This window comes from Oreochromis niloticus, linkage group LG13 (genome assembly GCF_001858045.2).
Source record: "Oreochromis niloticus isolate F11D_XX linkage group LG13, O_niloticus_UMD_NMBU, whole genome shotgun sequence".
In the NCBI taxonomy this organism is placed as follows: Eukaryota; Metazoa; Chordata; class Actinopteri; order Cichliformes; family Cichlidae; genus Oreochromis; species Oreochromis niloticus.
Window position 1 is genome coordinate 592093 of NC_031978.2, and position 16996 is coordinate 609088.

Genomic DNA, 16996 nt, shown 5'->3' on the forward strand with positions numbered 1-16996 from the left:
ATTCTGCAGACATCACAGACAAGAGGAAATAAAGTAAAGGGAAGCAATGAAAGGCAAAACAAGAGAATTATGTGGCTCAATATTCATTTTATCTCCTGAAATTCCGGGACCACGCCTTCCAGTTGTCATCTATATAGGTTCCCCCAGTTCTGCAAGCTGTTCATTCTCGTTTACGTGCCCCACCCTCCCTCCCTCCTTGTTCTCAATTCTTTAACTTCTTCATTTCTATTTAGTGCACGGGGATCTGCCAGGCCCGGGAGCCGTCGCCAGTCCCCTTCCAGGCCTTCCCCAAACCGCAGCTCAATTCATGTCAAAGCCATTCACCTTTACCTACTAAAACGCTGTCAAACCTCAAATGAGGAGGTGGGCCCAGCGAGTGAAATGTCTGAAATAACTAATAAGGCTAACCTCGCGGCCATAATGTCACCACGGGCAACGAGACGGTGGAAATAGAAACAGACTAAGAAGTTTCACAGTGGGTTTAATTTTTAACTGAAGTGCAGCAGCCTGTGCCCGTGTTAGCACCGTGTTCCACTAACAGCCAGCATGACCGAGGCTCTTAATGTCTTTATCTTCCAAATCCACGTTTCACCGACATTTGGTGCTCAGCAGGTGTTCCCGAGGTTGGTTTTATAGCCAAAAGATGGCAGTAGTGGTGCAGAGCTACTGCAGTGTGTGTGTGTGTGTGTGTGTGTGTGTGTGTGTGTGTGTGTGTGTGTGTGTGTGTGTGTGTGTGTGTGCTCTGACACACTTTCTTTGATGAGTCATTTGGTATTGGACCGACACTCAGGATTAGAATGAGACTGATGTCCTCACACGTGTACAAACATGTATGCATATGTGCGCGTGCCACTTGTTACGGCTCGCACACGGCTGCAGTAACTGTGGACTTGTTTGCGTGTTCATTCCAAGGATCATCTCTTACATAACCAGTTATCTGGGCTGCTTTTAGGAGCGTATATTAAAAAAATTCCCCCTGATCTTTTGGAACAGATGGACTGAACACATTAACAAGCTCAAAGTGGCGGCGACCATAGTAAATACTGCTGCACAGGGCTGGCCTAAATGTGCTCAGAGGGCAGCGAACAGGGAACCTTTGCAAGTATTTCAGTGTAGGATGTTTTTTTTTTCTCTTCTGTCCTTTAAATGTAAACTTGCATGGCAGCGTTGCATTACCATTGCACTGTAGACCTTCATGTGAGTGTATGAAATGCTTTCTGTGTGTTTCAGGTTATTTGAAGAAGGGGCCACCAAACTAAACCTGGTTGGTCTGGTTGGTTTCCTGCAGCAGCTCAGAAAAGCTTCTCAGTCTCAGCTGTTTGACTCTCCCACTGAGACTGGAGACTATTCACTGGCAATGCCAGGTACACACTTTGCAACAAATGTAACAAACCTGACTTTACTCTGACATCAAAATATTTTTATTAGAATTGAACAAACTGGTCTTTTTCTCCTGAGAGTAATACACACACACACACACACACACACACACGGAGATGCCACCAATTGGTTTCTGAAACGTGACGAGCTGCCATCATGTGGTATCTGGATGAAAGGCTGGGATGCTAAGCTATCAGACAATAATTGCATTAGCTTGGTTAGCAAGCTGCATCCATAAAGTGTACAGGTGCATCACACAGACACAAATACCTGCTCACTAATTAAAGTAACAGATTTTTAAAAATGCTTAGATTTTACTCATCAAACTGGAGCACAGAGTTTTTCGGATTGGCTGTGTGAGAGCAATTATTCTTTGTCAGATATTTGCATTCAAAAATCCTTCAAAAGGCACGAGGAGCTTGAATGCAGAGGTGCAGATGAGTGACTCAGTGAAACATGGTAAACAGTCTAAACTATGTTTGCTTTAATAGCAGGTGAAATTGGCCAAGTTAAAAACTGGCTTCACTTCACAAAGATTTTGGCTTCACTTCAACACAAATAAACCACAGACATCCAGTTTTATTTAATAGCTACATTTTCTGCCTTCATTAAACACACCTAAAACAAATTCTGTTACATTTATTTAATTATTGACACATTTTTTTCAGACACACTAAAGTAAAATTATCCAAAAAAACATAGAATTTGCATTTCTAAAGCAAACATGCAGCGTGGTCTGCAGTTCATGCAAGCTGCTGCAGCTGTGAGAGGAAGCACAGCAGCTGTCCGCTCAAACAATGAAGAGACACATACAGGCAGGGGATTCAGTTGGGAAACACAGGGGGAGACAGAAGACGTCAAAAAGTCAGGAAAAAACTCAAAATGTTGATCATGAAACACAAAATGCGCAACAAGCCAAAAACACGTGTGCAGAAACAGGAGTCGTGTTATTCTTGACAATCACATTTGTTTTTTTCTAGATCGGAAATTAAATATAAATTAAAAACATATTTCTCTATTGAATGTCTTAGAGTGATGTTCAGCTTTTAAATAAATACAGTTTTGTGTTGTATCTGTGGCTCGTTTATTTATCACAGATTTAAAGTTTTCACAACTTTAAACATACTCTGTCCCTTCCTGTGGCCTTCTCGATCTCAGGCCTTGGCCAATGACCCAAGGGTCTGGATAACTATGAACCATGCTGGGCATACCTTGTTCTCTTTCTTAATTAGTTTCCCTCATGTGGTTAATTAAAGATGAAGTACAGACAGGAGTAAAGCTCCGAGGCCTTTTTTGTGTCCTCTGCGTGTCTGTAGGAGAAGCCAAGTCGACGTTGGACCGGCGCAGCGCCCTCCATCTCTTCCGTCTGGGTGAGGCCATGCTGCGAATCGTCCGGAATAAGAACCGACCCCTTCTCCACATGATGAGGGCCTGGAGCGTGGTGGCGCCTCATCTGGTGGAGGTAGGATATTACTACCTTCTAAACAGTGTTTTATTTCTCTCTTCTCTCCTTCTGTTAACTTCTCAACCTCTCAGTTGCACAATTGTGTAACTACAGAAGTTCTAATTGTTGCTCTGACATGAGTTGGAACTACAGACAAAGTCAACGTGTTTAAAAGACTAACAAAGGTTGTGCCAACAGTTGATTCATTCTGCCACATGTGAAATACGGGTTAATTAATCTTCTCCTTTTATGGAGATTTACTTCACAGCAGCAGCATCGCAGTAGTTCAGGCAGGTCTCAGTCTTCTGAGTTCGGCTCAGCTATCTCACTGCACCTTAGGCTGCCTACAAGCCTATATGTGTATCTCCAAGCCACTTTGCAACCCACCTCCAGCCCACCTCCTCCTTTTAAGACGGGTCTTGAACTCCAGGCCTCGAGGGCCGGTGTCCTGCAGGTTTTAGATCTCACCCTGGGTCAACACACCTGAATCAAATGATCAGTTCATTACCAGGCCTCTGGAGAACTTCAGGACATGTTGAGGAGGTCATTTAGCCATTTAAATCAGCTGTGTTGGATCAAGGAAACATCTAAAACCTGCAGGACACCGGCCCTCAAGGCCTGGAGTTCAAGACCCCTGTTTAAAGGTGTCTCTAACCTGATCAGTGTTGAATCTGTTATCACTAATGTCTGCTTGTTCCATGCTGTGTCTTACTGCTGCTGTCACCACCTTATACTTTCCATGTATGGACATGGAAGTGTGGAGGGCTCCCAGAAAACTGTGACTGCACACAGAAATGAATCTTCTTTGGATTGTAGCGGCTCTGAAATGAAGTTGTGTAACATCTGTGTCGACCACCTTTTATCTCGCACAGTGGTTTTCTCTTTTTAGCTCAACACACTTCAGGCACTGAGAGAATAAAAGCTTTGAGCTGTTTGAGGCTCTTTAAACACAAAATTTTTGTCGTCATCACAGGCTGCGTGTCACAAAGAGCGCCACGTATCCCAGAAGGCCGTTTCCTTTATCCATGATGTTCTCACAGAGGTGCTGACGAGCTGGGCGGAGCTTCCACACTTCCACTTTAACGAGGCACTGTTCAGGCCTTTCGAGCACATCATGCAGCTGGAGCTCTGTGACGAGGACGTTCAGGACCAGGTGGAGTCGGATCTCGGTTCCTCACAACAACCAAATCAGCCAGCGTTGTTCCGGGCTGTGCGTTCAGTTTGCCAAACAATTTTTCTCGGGTTTGTCTCCCTGCAGGTAATAACATCGATAGGAGAGCTGGTGGAGATGTGCTCTCCTCAGATCCTGTCAGGGTGGAGGCCTCTGTTCAGCGCCCTCAGGACGGTGCACGGTAGCAAGACTGACACCAAAGACTACCTGCTGGGAGAATACTCCATGGGCACGTCTAACAAGCTTTTTTCCAAAGTTTATCAGCAGAAAGATTTTTCCTGCAGATCTAAAATCAAAGCCACTGAGTTTCCTCCTCTCGTCTCATTGTCTTCCTGCAGGGAAGTCTCAGGCGCCGGTGTTCGACGTCTTTGAGGCGTTCATAAACACCGACAACATCCAAGTTTTTGCCAACGCTGCCACAGACTACATCATGTGTCTCATGAAGTTTGTCAAAGGATTAGGTTTGTCTCACATTTTTCATTTCAAGATATTACTTTTCAAGCCTTTTGGGATTTTATTTTTCCCGGGATCAGGCTAAGTATTTATCTCTTTATTAGATGCTCATAACATGCATGTACATTTTGTATTTACGTCACAGCTTTAATACATCAGGAGAGCGGATTTATGCATCTGCAAATGCTGCTGCTTCAGTTTTGTGCAGAAATTTAAGAATTTATTTTGATATGTGCTATTATTATTTCTTTTTTTTAATCAAAAAAGGCCAAATGCACAAATGCATGGGAAGTTTTCATGCATAAATTTGTTCCTGTACATCATCAAAATGTTTTACAAAAAAGCACCAAGAGGACACACAAGACACAAAAGCTACTTTCATGTTTTTAAAATTCCAGACATTAATAATTCCTAAACTACGACTGGGAAGCTATTTTTTCTTTTAAAAAGATACTTCATGGTTTTTAGAAGAATCGCCACCATCAAAAGCTTCAAAACCTCACAGAAGGAGAAAGGAGCAAACACGGTGCTGATCACAGTGAGTGGGAGGCAAGCTTCAGCGAGTCACTGACAAAATCAAGAAAACAGCACCACAGAAAAAGCGATCCTGTGTTTTTGAGGGACATGTTCTCTCTGAATGACTCGAAACAACTACAGTGTCATCCAAGTGTTTTTTAAAGCTGACCTTTCAAACTCTGGAGAACTTTTATGCTTTTCTGTGCAGGAGAGGTGGACTACAAAGAGATTGGCGACTGCGTTCATGCGTCAGGTTACAGCTCCACAGACCTCTGCCTGCCTGCTCTCGACTACCTCCGCAAATGCTCGCAGGTGGAAGCTCCACAGATATAAAGTGAGAGCATATTTTTAAGATTTTTCGCTATTATAAAAAAGAAACCGTGTTTTGCATTTGATTAACAGCTGCTGGCAAAGATTTACAAGATGCCGTCTAAGCCGGTGTTCCTGGGTGCGCGGCTCGCCAGCCTGCCGATGAGATCGCAGGAACGCTCGATCAGCAGCGAGGATGGCATGGACTGTGTCCTCCAGGAGTTTGATGACGACACAGGTTTCGCTTTCGCTCCTCTCTGTGCTTCACGGTCTTTGTGTCGTCTGAGAATCCTTCTCCGTTCTCTCTCCTTCTTTCTCTTCAGTGCGTTTTTGTTCTCTTGTGTCCTGCAGGTCTGATCCAGGTGTGGATTTTATTACTGGAGCAGCTCACTGCAGCCGTGTCAAACTGCCCTCGACAGCACCAGCCTCCAACGCTGGAGCTGCTCTTCACTTTGCTCAGAGAAGTCACCGCAGTGCCAGGTGATAAACTTAAAATCAATCCAAAGAAGAAGAAGACAAACCCTACAAACAGCTGCGATGTAACCTGATCTCGCCTCTCCAGGTCCAGGGTTTGGTATCTTTGCTGTCATTCAGCTGCTGCTTCCTGTGATGTCACTGTGGCTGCAGCGTAGCCATGGTGACCACTCTTATTGGGATGTGGCGGCAGCGAATTTCAAACACGCAATTGGCCTGTCCTGCGAGCTGGTGGTGGAGCACGTCAACAGTTTCATACACTCAGGTGGGTGGTGTGCGTTTCGTCTTCTTTAATCGTCTTCAAGCTAAGAGCAAAGCATGCTGGGAACTTTGCATTTCTAAGCTTTTGTGTAAAAATTCACTGAAAGATTTGACCCGTGGGCGTGGTGCATTAGCACAGTCAGGTGCGCTGTCACAGATCTGATGGACTGTTATTGTTTCTCTTGCGTATAATGTGCTTGTTCTCTGAAGTGAAATGGAGCAGAACTGATCTCGTGTTGTTCCACTGTCCTCCTCTTTAGTCAGATTAAACTGCACCCCCACCCTGTGTGCTCACAGGCTCTGTTGTGGTGTTGTGTGTGTGTGTGTGTGTGTGTGTGTGTGTGTGTGTGTGTGTGTGTGTGTGTGTGTGTGTGTGTGTGTGTGTGTGTGTGTGTTTCTTCCTTCACTTCCTGCAGATATTGGATACGAGTCACTGATCAACCACATGCTGAAGGACCTCTTCAAGCTGCTGGTGGCTTGTGTGTCTGAACCTGCAGAGACCATCTCCAGAGTGGGCTGTTCCTGCATCAGGTGACCACACATCTGGCAGTTGCACACCTGTCGCCACAGTGAAATCAAGTGTGGAACGTCTTTTCAGTTCAGGTTGTCTTTCTCTGTTTTGGGTGGATTGTTGGCTGAGTGAGTGCTTCGGTGGTGGACGCTCGTCCTAAACAAGGATGAAGTTTCTAAAAATAAGGTGCAGCTAGAAGAAAGCTGGACGATTCGTGGAACTGTTTTTAAATCCCGGTAGAACTGCATCCACATAAGCTAGCGCAATCATTTTTTTGCATTTGGAACCAGATGAGTTGTACTTGCATCACATGCATTCAGCTTGTCCCAGGTCCTGGTTTCCTTCCACATATGGCTCTGTATAAAAATCACGTAAAAAGCGATTGCAACAACAAAAACATTATAATCCAGAAACGCACTCTGCCGATCCGATCAGCTGTTCATAGCACTTCCTACGTTGGAAAAAACATCAGTGCGGATTATCACATGTCCGCCATTACCAGCAAAAACCAGAAGTGACGTCATTTTTTGTGGGAAATGTAGTTTCTCTCCTACAGGGCCTTTCAAAGGTTTCCTGGTGTTTTTCAAAGTCGTGTTTGACTTTATGCCTTTCTGTGTCGTTTCTGGGAGGCTTAGAACTTAAGTTTCACTGTTTGAAATCGTTTATTTTGAAGCACGTTTCTTTGCAAATTTTGCACAATAATATTTCTTCATTTTCCTTCAGTTAATAAAAATTGGTGTATCTCAAATATGAAACTATGAAGAAACTCAAAATACATTTCAAGTGGTTGGAAACTATTTTGTGCAACTTTTTTTGCATTTACAGTTTTGAGGGATGTAACGAGAGTATGTGTAAAAAAAAACAAACAAACAAACAAAAATGATTTTCAATTTTTTTTTGCAGTTTATTGCACCTTTTTGCATTTTGTGTAGTTACTATGCATACATATTATTAAAATTTGGGATATAACGGTTGTATTTATGTATAGCAAATGCTCCCAAAAATTGCACTACAGCATGTAAAAGTATAAAGATAACCTCTGGCTCAGACTTGGTTCCTTGGTGGGCTTTAAAGGGTTAAAGGAGGATGTTACAGCCCCCGGTGTTTTTGCAGGGCTTGCTCCTGTGTGGAGATGCAGGAGGCTGCAGGCCAGTGTTATTTAAATCCTGCCTCTGCTCCTGTGACGATGTCTACACCGTCTCTGCGGCGTGCCACCCTGTTTGTTCTGTTTTGTTAGTTATAATCTTAGTGCACGTTTGCACATGCAACACCTGCCATACATGTGACAGCTGCTTTACATCACTGATACAGACTCACTCACATCGTGAGTTTTGGACGCTTTCCAAGGTTGTGCGAGAAAGTTGATAGTGGCTCTTTTCTTCTTCTTTTTTTTTTTTCATCTGTCAGTGTTCGAGCCGAATGGACTTACTCTACTTTTATCTTCACATTCACTCAAATCCTCGAGGTTTCCATACTAATCACAAATATGACGTTTTTACAGTCTGACACTTTGATGTCACTGCATTTGGACTTGTGTGACTCTCTCGTGATGTTTTACATCTTGATTATGCAGAAACAAACATTACTGTAAAAGGTGTGCAAACTTTCAAGGACCGCATTAGACACCACGAGAGGATTGGTCAGAAAGTTTGGCAACACTAAATGGTAAATGGTAAATGGCCTGTATTTATATAGCGCTTTCTAGTCCCTAAGGACCCCAAAGCGCTTTACATATCCAGTCATTCACCCATTCACACACACATTCACACACTGGTGATGGCAAGCTACGTTGTAGCCACAGCCACCCTGGGGCGCACTGACAGAGGCGAGGCTGCCGGACACTAAGGCTTTGTTAGTTTTGCTACTCGAGCGGTTTATTCTCAGCAACAGAAATGTCAAATCAAACCACGTCAGCTGTGTTTTAGAAATTGATTTAAAAGATGTTAAAAAATAAAGCGTAGTTTATTTTCTGTGTAATCAGTCCACGGTTGTTCTGCATCTCTCTCCAGGTACGTGTTGGTCACAGTGGGTCCAGTGTTCACAGAAGAAATGTGGAGGTTGGCCTGCTGCGCTCTGCAGGACGCATTCTCTGCCACGTTAGAGCCGGTCAAGGTACGTGATGAAATGCAGATGTCAGGTGGTGCAGCACCTGGATACAAGTGACCTGGACAGCCCGCTGCAGTAAACCACATAATCCATCCCCAGTTTGAAGCCGCTTGTCCAGACAGAAGTAATCTGAAAGCAGTTAATACCACAGTGCTGGTATTCCACATTAGGCCCAATAACCCCATTTAACCTCCAGTGCACATTATATACTCGCCATCACAGTCCTGCAGCTGTGAGCGATCACTCTTTGTCTCCTCGGAGCAGGAAGGAAACTGCTCTCCTTTCCTTTTTGGTATCAACCATCCTTGACTGAGAGGTTCAGTTAGATATTCTCTGGTTTTTGGATTCTGCAGCTCTTTTGTGTGAATTACCTCAAATTTAGTGTTTTATTTGGATCCCCGTCACTTTTAGCTGTTCTTCTTTAAGTGAGACTTTATCACTTACTGCACAATGAGGCACCATTCAAAGCACAAATGTTCCCAGTTTTCATGGATGAATATAGTCTGAACTGATTTCTTTCTAAATGTTCTTTTAGTTTCTTTTAAAGACCGATTTTACTCATAATTTGAATTAAGTACAGTGTGGCTCTTATGTGCAATAAAGGTACTTTTTTTAAGCGTTGACTTCTGCGAACTAAACCTAATCCTTATCGATCTCATGCTGGGGCTCGGTGCAGCTCCTCGGTTCATCTTCTGTCTGAAATCAGCTGATTTAGCTTCCTTCCTCTTACCTTTAAGTTGTCTTTCTCCTGCAGGTGAGTGAGGCTGCTGCTCTCAGAGCCAGAGCTTTGGACCTGAGCTCACCACGTTAGTGATTTCTGTGCTTCTTTACACATCGAGCTGAGTGTGTGACTGAGTGTTTGGATCAGTCTGAAACCTGAGCTTTTTGCTTCCAGTGATGACTCGTACCTGCACTGATCTTATTATTTTAAACTTTTAAATATCACGTATAAATATGACAGAGAATAATAGTTCCTTTTTAACTGTCTTCTCTGTTTCACTTCCTAATAATGCAATATGTCTCTGCTCGTTCTAGCTTCTATTATTGATACGAGTTCCCTTTGTTGGAACGATATGGCTTCTTTCACCTGCTCAGTAGGCGCTCCTTGAGTCATACCAGTCCTGTTTGGTATGTGTACTCTACGTCATCTCTCCAAAAATAGCCAGTGCGCAAAAACTAAACAGAAGTCTAAAGAAACGACTGAAAGCTGAATGCGAGCACGATGTTTGTCTCACAATCAGTTTCCTCCTTTCGCTCGTTAAATGTTCTACCAGAACATACAGTGTCCTGTTAAAGACGATCTGCCAGCCTGCTCAGCTTTAATGAAAAATTTGTGTTAATTTGTTGATGATGGTTCAGTACCTGCTGAGTGCATGTGCGAGCCGGCAGATTTAGAGCCTCAGCGGGGAGCCGACTCCCGCTGTTCCCTTTCACTTACCAAGGGAACCGCCACTAACCCCGAGTGTGCGTGAGTGTTCGGCAGAGGTGACATGGACGAGCACTTTGTTATTGGATGTCGTGTTCCTGTAGTTCTGAGCCAGCTGCCTGCCTGACATCTGCTAAGCAGCTTTACAGATTAGAGCCACATCTGTCTGTGTGTGCGTGTGAGCCTGTATTCATATCTTTGTGGGGACTAAAAATGGAAGTTTACTATACTCGTGGGGACCAAAATCCTGGTCCCCAAAAGTTTGAAGGCATTTATGAGACTCAAAATGTGTTTTTAGTGACAGGGTTACAGTTAGGTCATGGTTAGGTTAGGGTAAGGGGCTAAGGAAAGCATTATGTCAATTAGATGTCCCCAAAAGATATGAATACCCGACGTGTGCGTGTGTGTGTGTGTGTGTGTGTGTGTGTGTGTGTGCGTGTGCGTGTGCGTGTGTGTGTGTGTCAGTCAGGCTGAGATGGTGTGGGGTGGATATACTGGACAAAGGTTGTTGAATGTGCCAAACAGGAGGAAAAGAAAAAGTTATGAGGGAAGATTCATGGATGCAGTGACGGAGGACATGCAGAGGGTTGGTGTGACAGAGGAGGATGCTGGAGGAGGAGATGGAGGCAGAGATCTACTGTGGTGGCCCTTAAAGGGAGCAGCTGTAAGAGGAAGAAGTTTCCAGAAAATATAGGATAGTAAAATAAATAAAAATGGTCCAGCTGGGCCGGGAGAGCGAGGTCTCCACTGTCCTCATGACGCAACAGTCGAAAATGAGAGGATGGATAGAAACGGATCTTATTGACTCTTTGTGATGGGTTTTAACATTATCATGCTGAGCAATGCGCTTTATGTATTTAGGTCTAATAGCCCTTTATATAACAATATTTGCTGAAGCACAGACATCTTAAAGCATGTTGCTAATGTCACATATGGAGCTGTGACCTCCTGAAGTACTTCGGTGTCTGTAGTTCCTCGTCAGCTGATGCAATACGTTCGTTCAAGCCCTTGAATAAAATGTGAGCCTGTCAGTTCAATCATAGTTTGTCTGTTTGATTTGAAATCCAGTGTGAAAAAATGACAATTTTTCCATGATATCACACGTATAACAGCACACTGAAAACAAGTGCAGCTGATCTCGTTGGCTCAGGTTCATACAAATCATTAACTCTGAAACAACCAGAGGGCTCCACGTCTTTGTAAAACGTGCACTTTGCTGCTCAACGTCGTTTTTAACCTCAGTTAAAACTTCTTTCATTTCTGTCCCATCTTACAGAAATATTGAAGAACGAGCAGAGATGTTTCAGACATTTAAACATATGTGACTATAAATGAAATTCTGAAAAATGCATAGAATCGTATTATGTTTGTAGGACAGTTGTTAACATGCAGCTTATACTATGTAGACATCAGTCCTTAATATGTAGCTTATGCTCTCAGACATATGAACACATGGCCTTTGACTGGCTTTATAGAAAAGCTGCTTTTGTTAAAAAGCATTCAGGTCACAGCTGATGTAATGTAATCATCAAGATGGAAACGCTGGCCATACATGTCATTCAGAGACCGACTGTCACCTGAAATTATACCATATAACACAAAACCTGACTGGTGTATGAAGGAAACAGTGTAATATTTCCTATAAACAATAGAAGCTGTGCTCCTTGATTAAACACACAGACTGAAAGGTTCATCCTCATTCAGCCAGCCAAAGCTGTGGTTTACACATCGGCCCTAAAAGCGAGACAAATATCAAATATCCTTTTCAGATATGCTATTAGGAAGGAGTTTCAGGAATAGTGTGCTGTAGTCTCTTCCACAGTATTCCAGTAGAAGAATGAACTTTCTGACGGATCTTCTTCTGGTTTCAAACCTGATTCAGCAGATTTCACTTCCAATGAGCCAGAGGGTCCTTCTACGCTTTCTGAAAGCGCATCAGCGATATTCAGGGAGACAAAGTCTGTGTTTCCCATTTAACGCACACCAGTGTTCCCTCTTTTCTTTCTGCAGAACCTTCTGGCGTGTTTTCACAGCGGCTCGGACAGCTTTTCTGGAGACGCCTGCGAGGTGAAGGTGGCGGCTCCTTCTCACTCACCGTCAGCCGAGGCCGAGTACTGGAGGATCAAAGCTATGGCCCAGCAGGTCAGTGTCACTTCACGTGGCTTCGCTGTGGCTTCAACCTCCAATCAAGAGTCCAGACAGGAAAAAAAATCTCCCATCATCCTGGAGTTTGAAATGTCAGGGATTATATTACAGATCCTGAAGCTGAAGTTGTACATAAACGTGTATTTTATCACTTAATACTTCAGAGATCCATCGTGGTAAATGAATATAAACACAAGTGTATGGGTAATCTTTTTTTAAGGCTGTCCTGTGGTTTTAACTGTCTGACCCGAGCTTGTCCACATGTCCTGTTTCTATCCCAGGTCTTTATGTTGGACACTCAGTGCTCCCCTAAGACACCCAACAACAAGGAAGGCTTTGAGCACGCTCAGTCCTGCGTCCTCATCATCGAGCTGCCGTCTGACCAGCAGTCCAATGGACACGCTCAGAAGAGGTGCACATCAAATGCACAAACACACAGTCTCAGATTTGGGCAATTCTAAAACTGCCACCCCCTGCTCCAGAGCTCTGATCACATGGGTGTTGCTCGTCTGATTGGTTTACATTTCTTAACGAGGCTCTGAAGGTGCCGCGTGTTTTCAGTTAGATTTAGGTTTAAATGTGCCTCCTGCTGTGGTCTGTCCTCTTATGTGCCAACTCCATGTGTGTGCTCTGTCAGTGCCTTTGGGGGAAATGTGCTCTCTGAAGCCCACTAACTCTTTTTGCTTGTCTTTCTGCTGCTGTGTTAAAGGAAAATTGGGTAAGGCTGTTCTCTGTGTGTTCATCAACAACCATTTAAAAGTGTGACAAATGCCCACATGAGGCATGGACAGCATGATCGCCAATGTTAATTTGAAATGATCCTCTAGAGCTGCACAATGTACAGACAAATATGCAGTTCCTGACAAGATAATATTATAATTAATTCAGCACTCAAACTTGTATCAGTGATGCAGCTGCAAGAGAGAAGCTGACTGAGTGCAGATGGCTAAGAACAAAAAGAAGCTCTCTTTGTACATTTCCACTTTTTCACAGACGTTACACCACAGCTGAGCTGTGATGTTGTATATTGTGCAGCTCTGTCATTTACGTGTTGCACCTGCATGTTTATCCTTTAGTCTTTATTTGTTTAACATTACAGTGATGCTACAACAGATAAATGAACCATGACATCACCCGCTGGTTTGCAAAGCCTGTTTTTGAAGCCTGTGATGTCACCATGTTAGCTTTTTGTAACCAAATGTAAACAGTCACAATCAGAATAGTTTATAAATGTCACGAGCAGGTCTGACTTTAAAACTGAGAGACACTCCATGCAGTGCAGGGCCACACTAAAGCACACCCTGCTTTAACATTGCTGGGTTCAAAATTTTACAAAATAACAAAGTTATTATCAATAAAAACTGAAACTGGTGACTGCGACTATAAATTCATCAGGCAAGTGTTTTCTGAGCGCGTGAAGCGAGAGACACGAGGACAGTTTTTCTATAGACGTCTAGTCGATGCAACTAATTTAAGAGTCTCCCTCTGCTGGCTTTTTCTAAGAATACAGATTAAAGGCTTCACCTTTCACACCTAGAAATGCATCCATTTGTTCAGTGAAAATATTTCTTTATTATGAAGGATTCTTTTTTAAATAAATAACTGAATGTATGTGATTCGACTGATGTGCAGGATCCCATTCCGGACCATCGTGGTGAGCCTGCTGTCCCACCAGGTTCTGCTCCAAAACCTCTCTGACATCCTACTAGAAGAGTTTGTCAAGCAGCCTGAAGGTCACGAAAGGGTCACACCTGTGACCTCTGACCCCAGTAAACCCACAGCAGGCTTCCTGCGCTACATCTCTATGACGAATTTAGCCATAATTCTGGATCTGCTGCTGGACTCGTACAGGTTACTGCAGCAAAACATGTCACATATGCAGATGGCAGTATAGTGTTGATACTGAATCCTGCTAGTTTCCAAACATAGAAACAAAACAAGTTATTTTATATTCATACGTTTTATAATAATGTCAATCAGCTTCAAATGCGGCTGAAAAATCTGTTGTGTGCAGGACGGCGCGGGACTTTGACACTCGGCCGGGTCTGAAGTACCTGCTGATGAAGGTGTCGGGTGTTTGTGGAGCAGCCAATCTTTACCGTCAGTCAGCCATGAGCTTCAGCCTGTACTTCCAGGCCCTGCTGTGTGCCATACTGAGCCAGGCAGACAGCATGACTGCACAGCAGGTGGAAACCAGTCAAGTTAATAATGTTCTTCTATGTTTTTGTCACACTGCTAATCCTGCACATCCAGATCTACATACTGAGGGGCAGAAACATTGTTCCAGGCTTTTGTAGCTTAGAAGTAGCCAACAATTAGCAACCACACTGCAGCTCTTTTATAGTTTTACAGGGACCTGCTGTCACTTCTAGAGCATCGCTAATGCGTTCAGATGATTTGGAACAATTTTTTGTTATTGTAAAAGCCACAGAGAGTTATCACCCGAGTGGTCACTTCCACTCAGCTCTACAAAGCCTTATCACTTATTTGAGCTTATCGTTTCACAGCTCAGCTCACTGTTCCAGGTCACTCTCACTGCAGGAGCAGGAAACTGTTTTTCATTATCCCACCTCGTGCTGCTGCTTAGCATCAAACGCACACAGTTAGAAGGTAACTGGTGAAAAGTTGGACCAGAAGGTTTAGATGCACACCCAGCAAAACGACCAACACCAGTCAGGCCGTCACACTGCCCTGTTGATCATATCACTTCTAAAGGAGCCAAATGCACAAGTTGTTTTTGATTCACTGACAGTCATTTCATAAACACATTTTGTAACCATAAACTGTAAATAACATTTAAACCACTGATGTAGAGCTGAATTTAAATTCTGTGTCATGGCGTGCTGCATGGGAGGAGCGGAGCTGAGCAGGCAGCGAGCTGGACGCCTACCCAGCTTTTATTTTGGAACTTTTTTCAAACATGTCTTGGATGAATGTTCATGAAACGATTTTTCACTGTGCAGGAACACATCTTCACATATACGATGTTTCTTGATTTCTAAGATTTTCTTTTGCTGGGATTGAGTTTATTTAAATGTACAGCTCCAGATTTAAAACTGCACTTTTGTGTGTCTGGTAGGTCGATTGAAAGAAGCGCGGAGCAGGTATTTGATATGTCTGGAGGAACGATGTTCACAAAAATAATGAATTAACATTTTCATTTCATTTATTAATTTTTATTCTAATGTTCTGCATTCTGCATAGGGCAGCACGGTGGCACGGTGGTTAGCACTGTTGCCGCACAGCAAGAAGGTCCTGAGTTCAATTCCACCATCAGGCCGGGGTCTTTCTGTGTGGAGTTTGCATGTTCTCCCTGTGTTTGCGTGGGTTCTCTCCGGGTACTCCGGCTTCCTCCCACCGTCCAAAGACATGCAGCTTGTGGGGATAGGTTAATTGGATAATCCAAATTGTCACTAGGTGTAAATGTGTGAGTGAATGTGAGTGCGAATGGTTGTCTGTCCCTGTGTGTTAGCCCTGCGACAGACTGGCGACCTGTCCAGGGCGTACCCTGCCTCTCGCCCTATGACAGCTGGGATAGGCTCCAGCGCCCCCCGCGACCCTGAAAAGGATAAGCGGAAGCGAATGGATGGATGGATGGATGGATGTTCAGCATATTTTACCAACCAGACACAGCAGTCATATTAACCTCTCAGCAATTACACAATCACTGGTGATAACTGTCGTCACCGCTAACAGACGAGCTCGTCACTAGCTGTCAGTTATCTGTTTGACATCTGAACTTGTCGCCGTGTTCAGGTGAAGAGGATCCTGTACGACGAAGAGGAGGGGAGCTCAGACTCCTCTCGTCCTGGTTCCGCCTCCTCGGAGGATGAAGACATATTTGAAGAAACCGCACAGGTAACACATGCACACACACACACACACATGTCGGGTATTCATATCTTTTGGGGACATCTAATTGACATAATGCTTTCCTTAGCCCCTTACCCTAACCATCAAAAATGAATACCTAACCCTAACCATAACCCAACTGTAACCCTGACACTAAAATCACATCTCGAGTCTCAAAAATGCCTTCAAACTCGTGGGGACACTTTTGTCCTCACGAGTGACTGTTGGTCCCCACAAAGATGTGTAAACAGGTACACACACACACACACACACACACACACACACACACACACACACACACACACACACACACACACACACAGCTTCTGTAAAGAATCGTAAAACACTCAAAAGTGATGAGAGGCCACTCAGAGGGGTTGATAGGTGACCTCAATGTAGAATTAAAGCAGCGGCAAAAACAAAAGATTTCCTTGGATTAGTCGTGCTGCTGCTCTTTTTATCCATTAGTATTTTTTTTTCTCTTCAAATCTCAGAGGCTTTTCTAAACTTTTGACCCTCCTCGTGATATTTGTGTCTTGTCTGGCAGGTCAGCCCCCCTCGCGGCCGGGATAAGCGCCACCCGTGGCGAGCTCCAGTCCCCTCGCTCAGTGTGCAGCCGCTGGGGAGCGCCGACTGGGCCTGGCTGGTCAAGCGGCTCTACAAGCTGTGCGTGGATCTGTGCAACAGCTACATTCAGATGCACCGCGACCTGGAGAGCACGCTGGAGGAGACCGCTCTGCTGAGGGGAAGTGCAGGAGGAGACCATGTGTTCTTCCTGCCTCTCTTCCAGTCCGAGACTTCGACCCCGACCTCAGCAGGCGGGCTTTCAGCGAGGGAGACGCCCTCAGAGGAAGGCGGGTACAGGTGTCAGACGACAGACGTGAGCTCAGCATCACCGGGAGACACACCGACGCCAAGTCCAGGATTCAGGTTGGAGATCACGCATAT

General features: G+C 44.2%; 1 protein-coding gene across 4 annotated transcripts in view; it reads left to right on the forward strand.

The window, feature by feature from the left end:
• arfgef3 (ARFGEF family member 3) overlaps window positions 1–16996 on the forward strand; it is a 57964-nt gene that overhangs the window by 33522 nt on the left and 7446 nt on the right. Inside the window, exons 23-40 of one of the 4 annotated variants that reach the window (XM_025897396.1) lie at window positions 1231–1364; window positions 2697–2842; window positions 3798–3977; window positions 4083–4224; window positions 4334–4456; window positions 5173–5276; window positions 5367–5511; window positions 5625–5753; window positions 5836–6012; window positions 6425–6539; window positions 8529–8631; window positions 12062–12193; window positions 12478–12608; window positions 12906–12914; window positions 13829–14047; window positions 14211–14397; window positions 15953–16054; window positions 16596–16978. In XM_025897396.1, the coding sequence (XP_025753181.1) occupies window positions 1231–1364; window positions 2697–2842; window positions 3798–3977; window positions 4083–4224; window positions 4334–4456; window positions 5173–5276; window positions 5367–5511; window positions 5625–5753; window positions 5836–6012; window positions 6425–6539; window positions 8529–8631; window positions 12062–12193; window positions 12478–12608; window positions 12906–12914; window positions 13829–14047; window positions 14211–14397; window positions 15953–16054; window positions 16596–16978 (2661 nt within the window). The remainder of the gene's footprint in view (window positions 1–1230; window positions 1365–2696; window positions 2843–3797; window positions 3978–4082; window positions 4225–4333; window positions 4457–5172; window positions 5277–5366; window positions 5512–5624; window positions 5754–5835; window positions 6013–6424; window positions 6540–8528; window positions 8632–12061; window positions 12194–12477; window positions 12609–12905; window positions 12915–13828; window positions 14048–14210; window positions 14398–15952; window positions 16055–16595; window positions 16979–16996) is intronic. The other 3 variants (XM_013264366.3, XM_025897397.1, XM_019349356.2) reach the window with 3 other exon arrangements.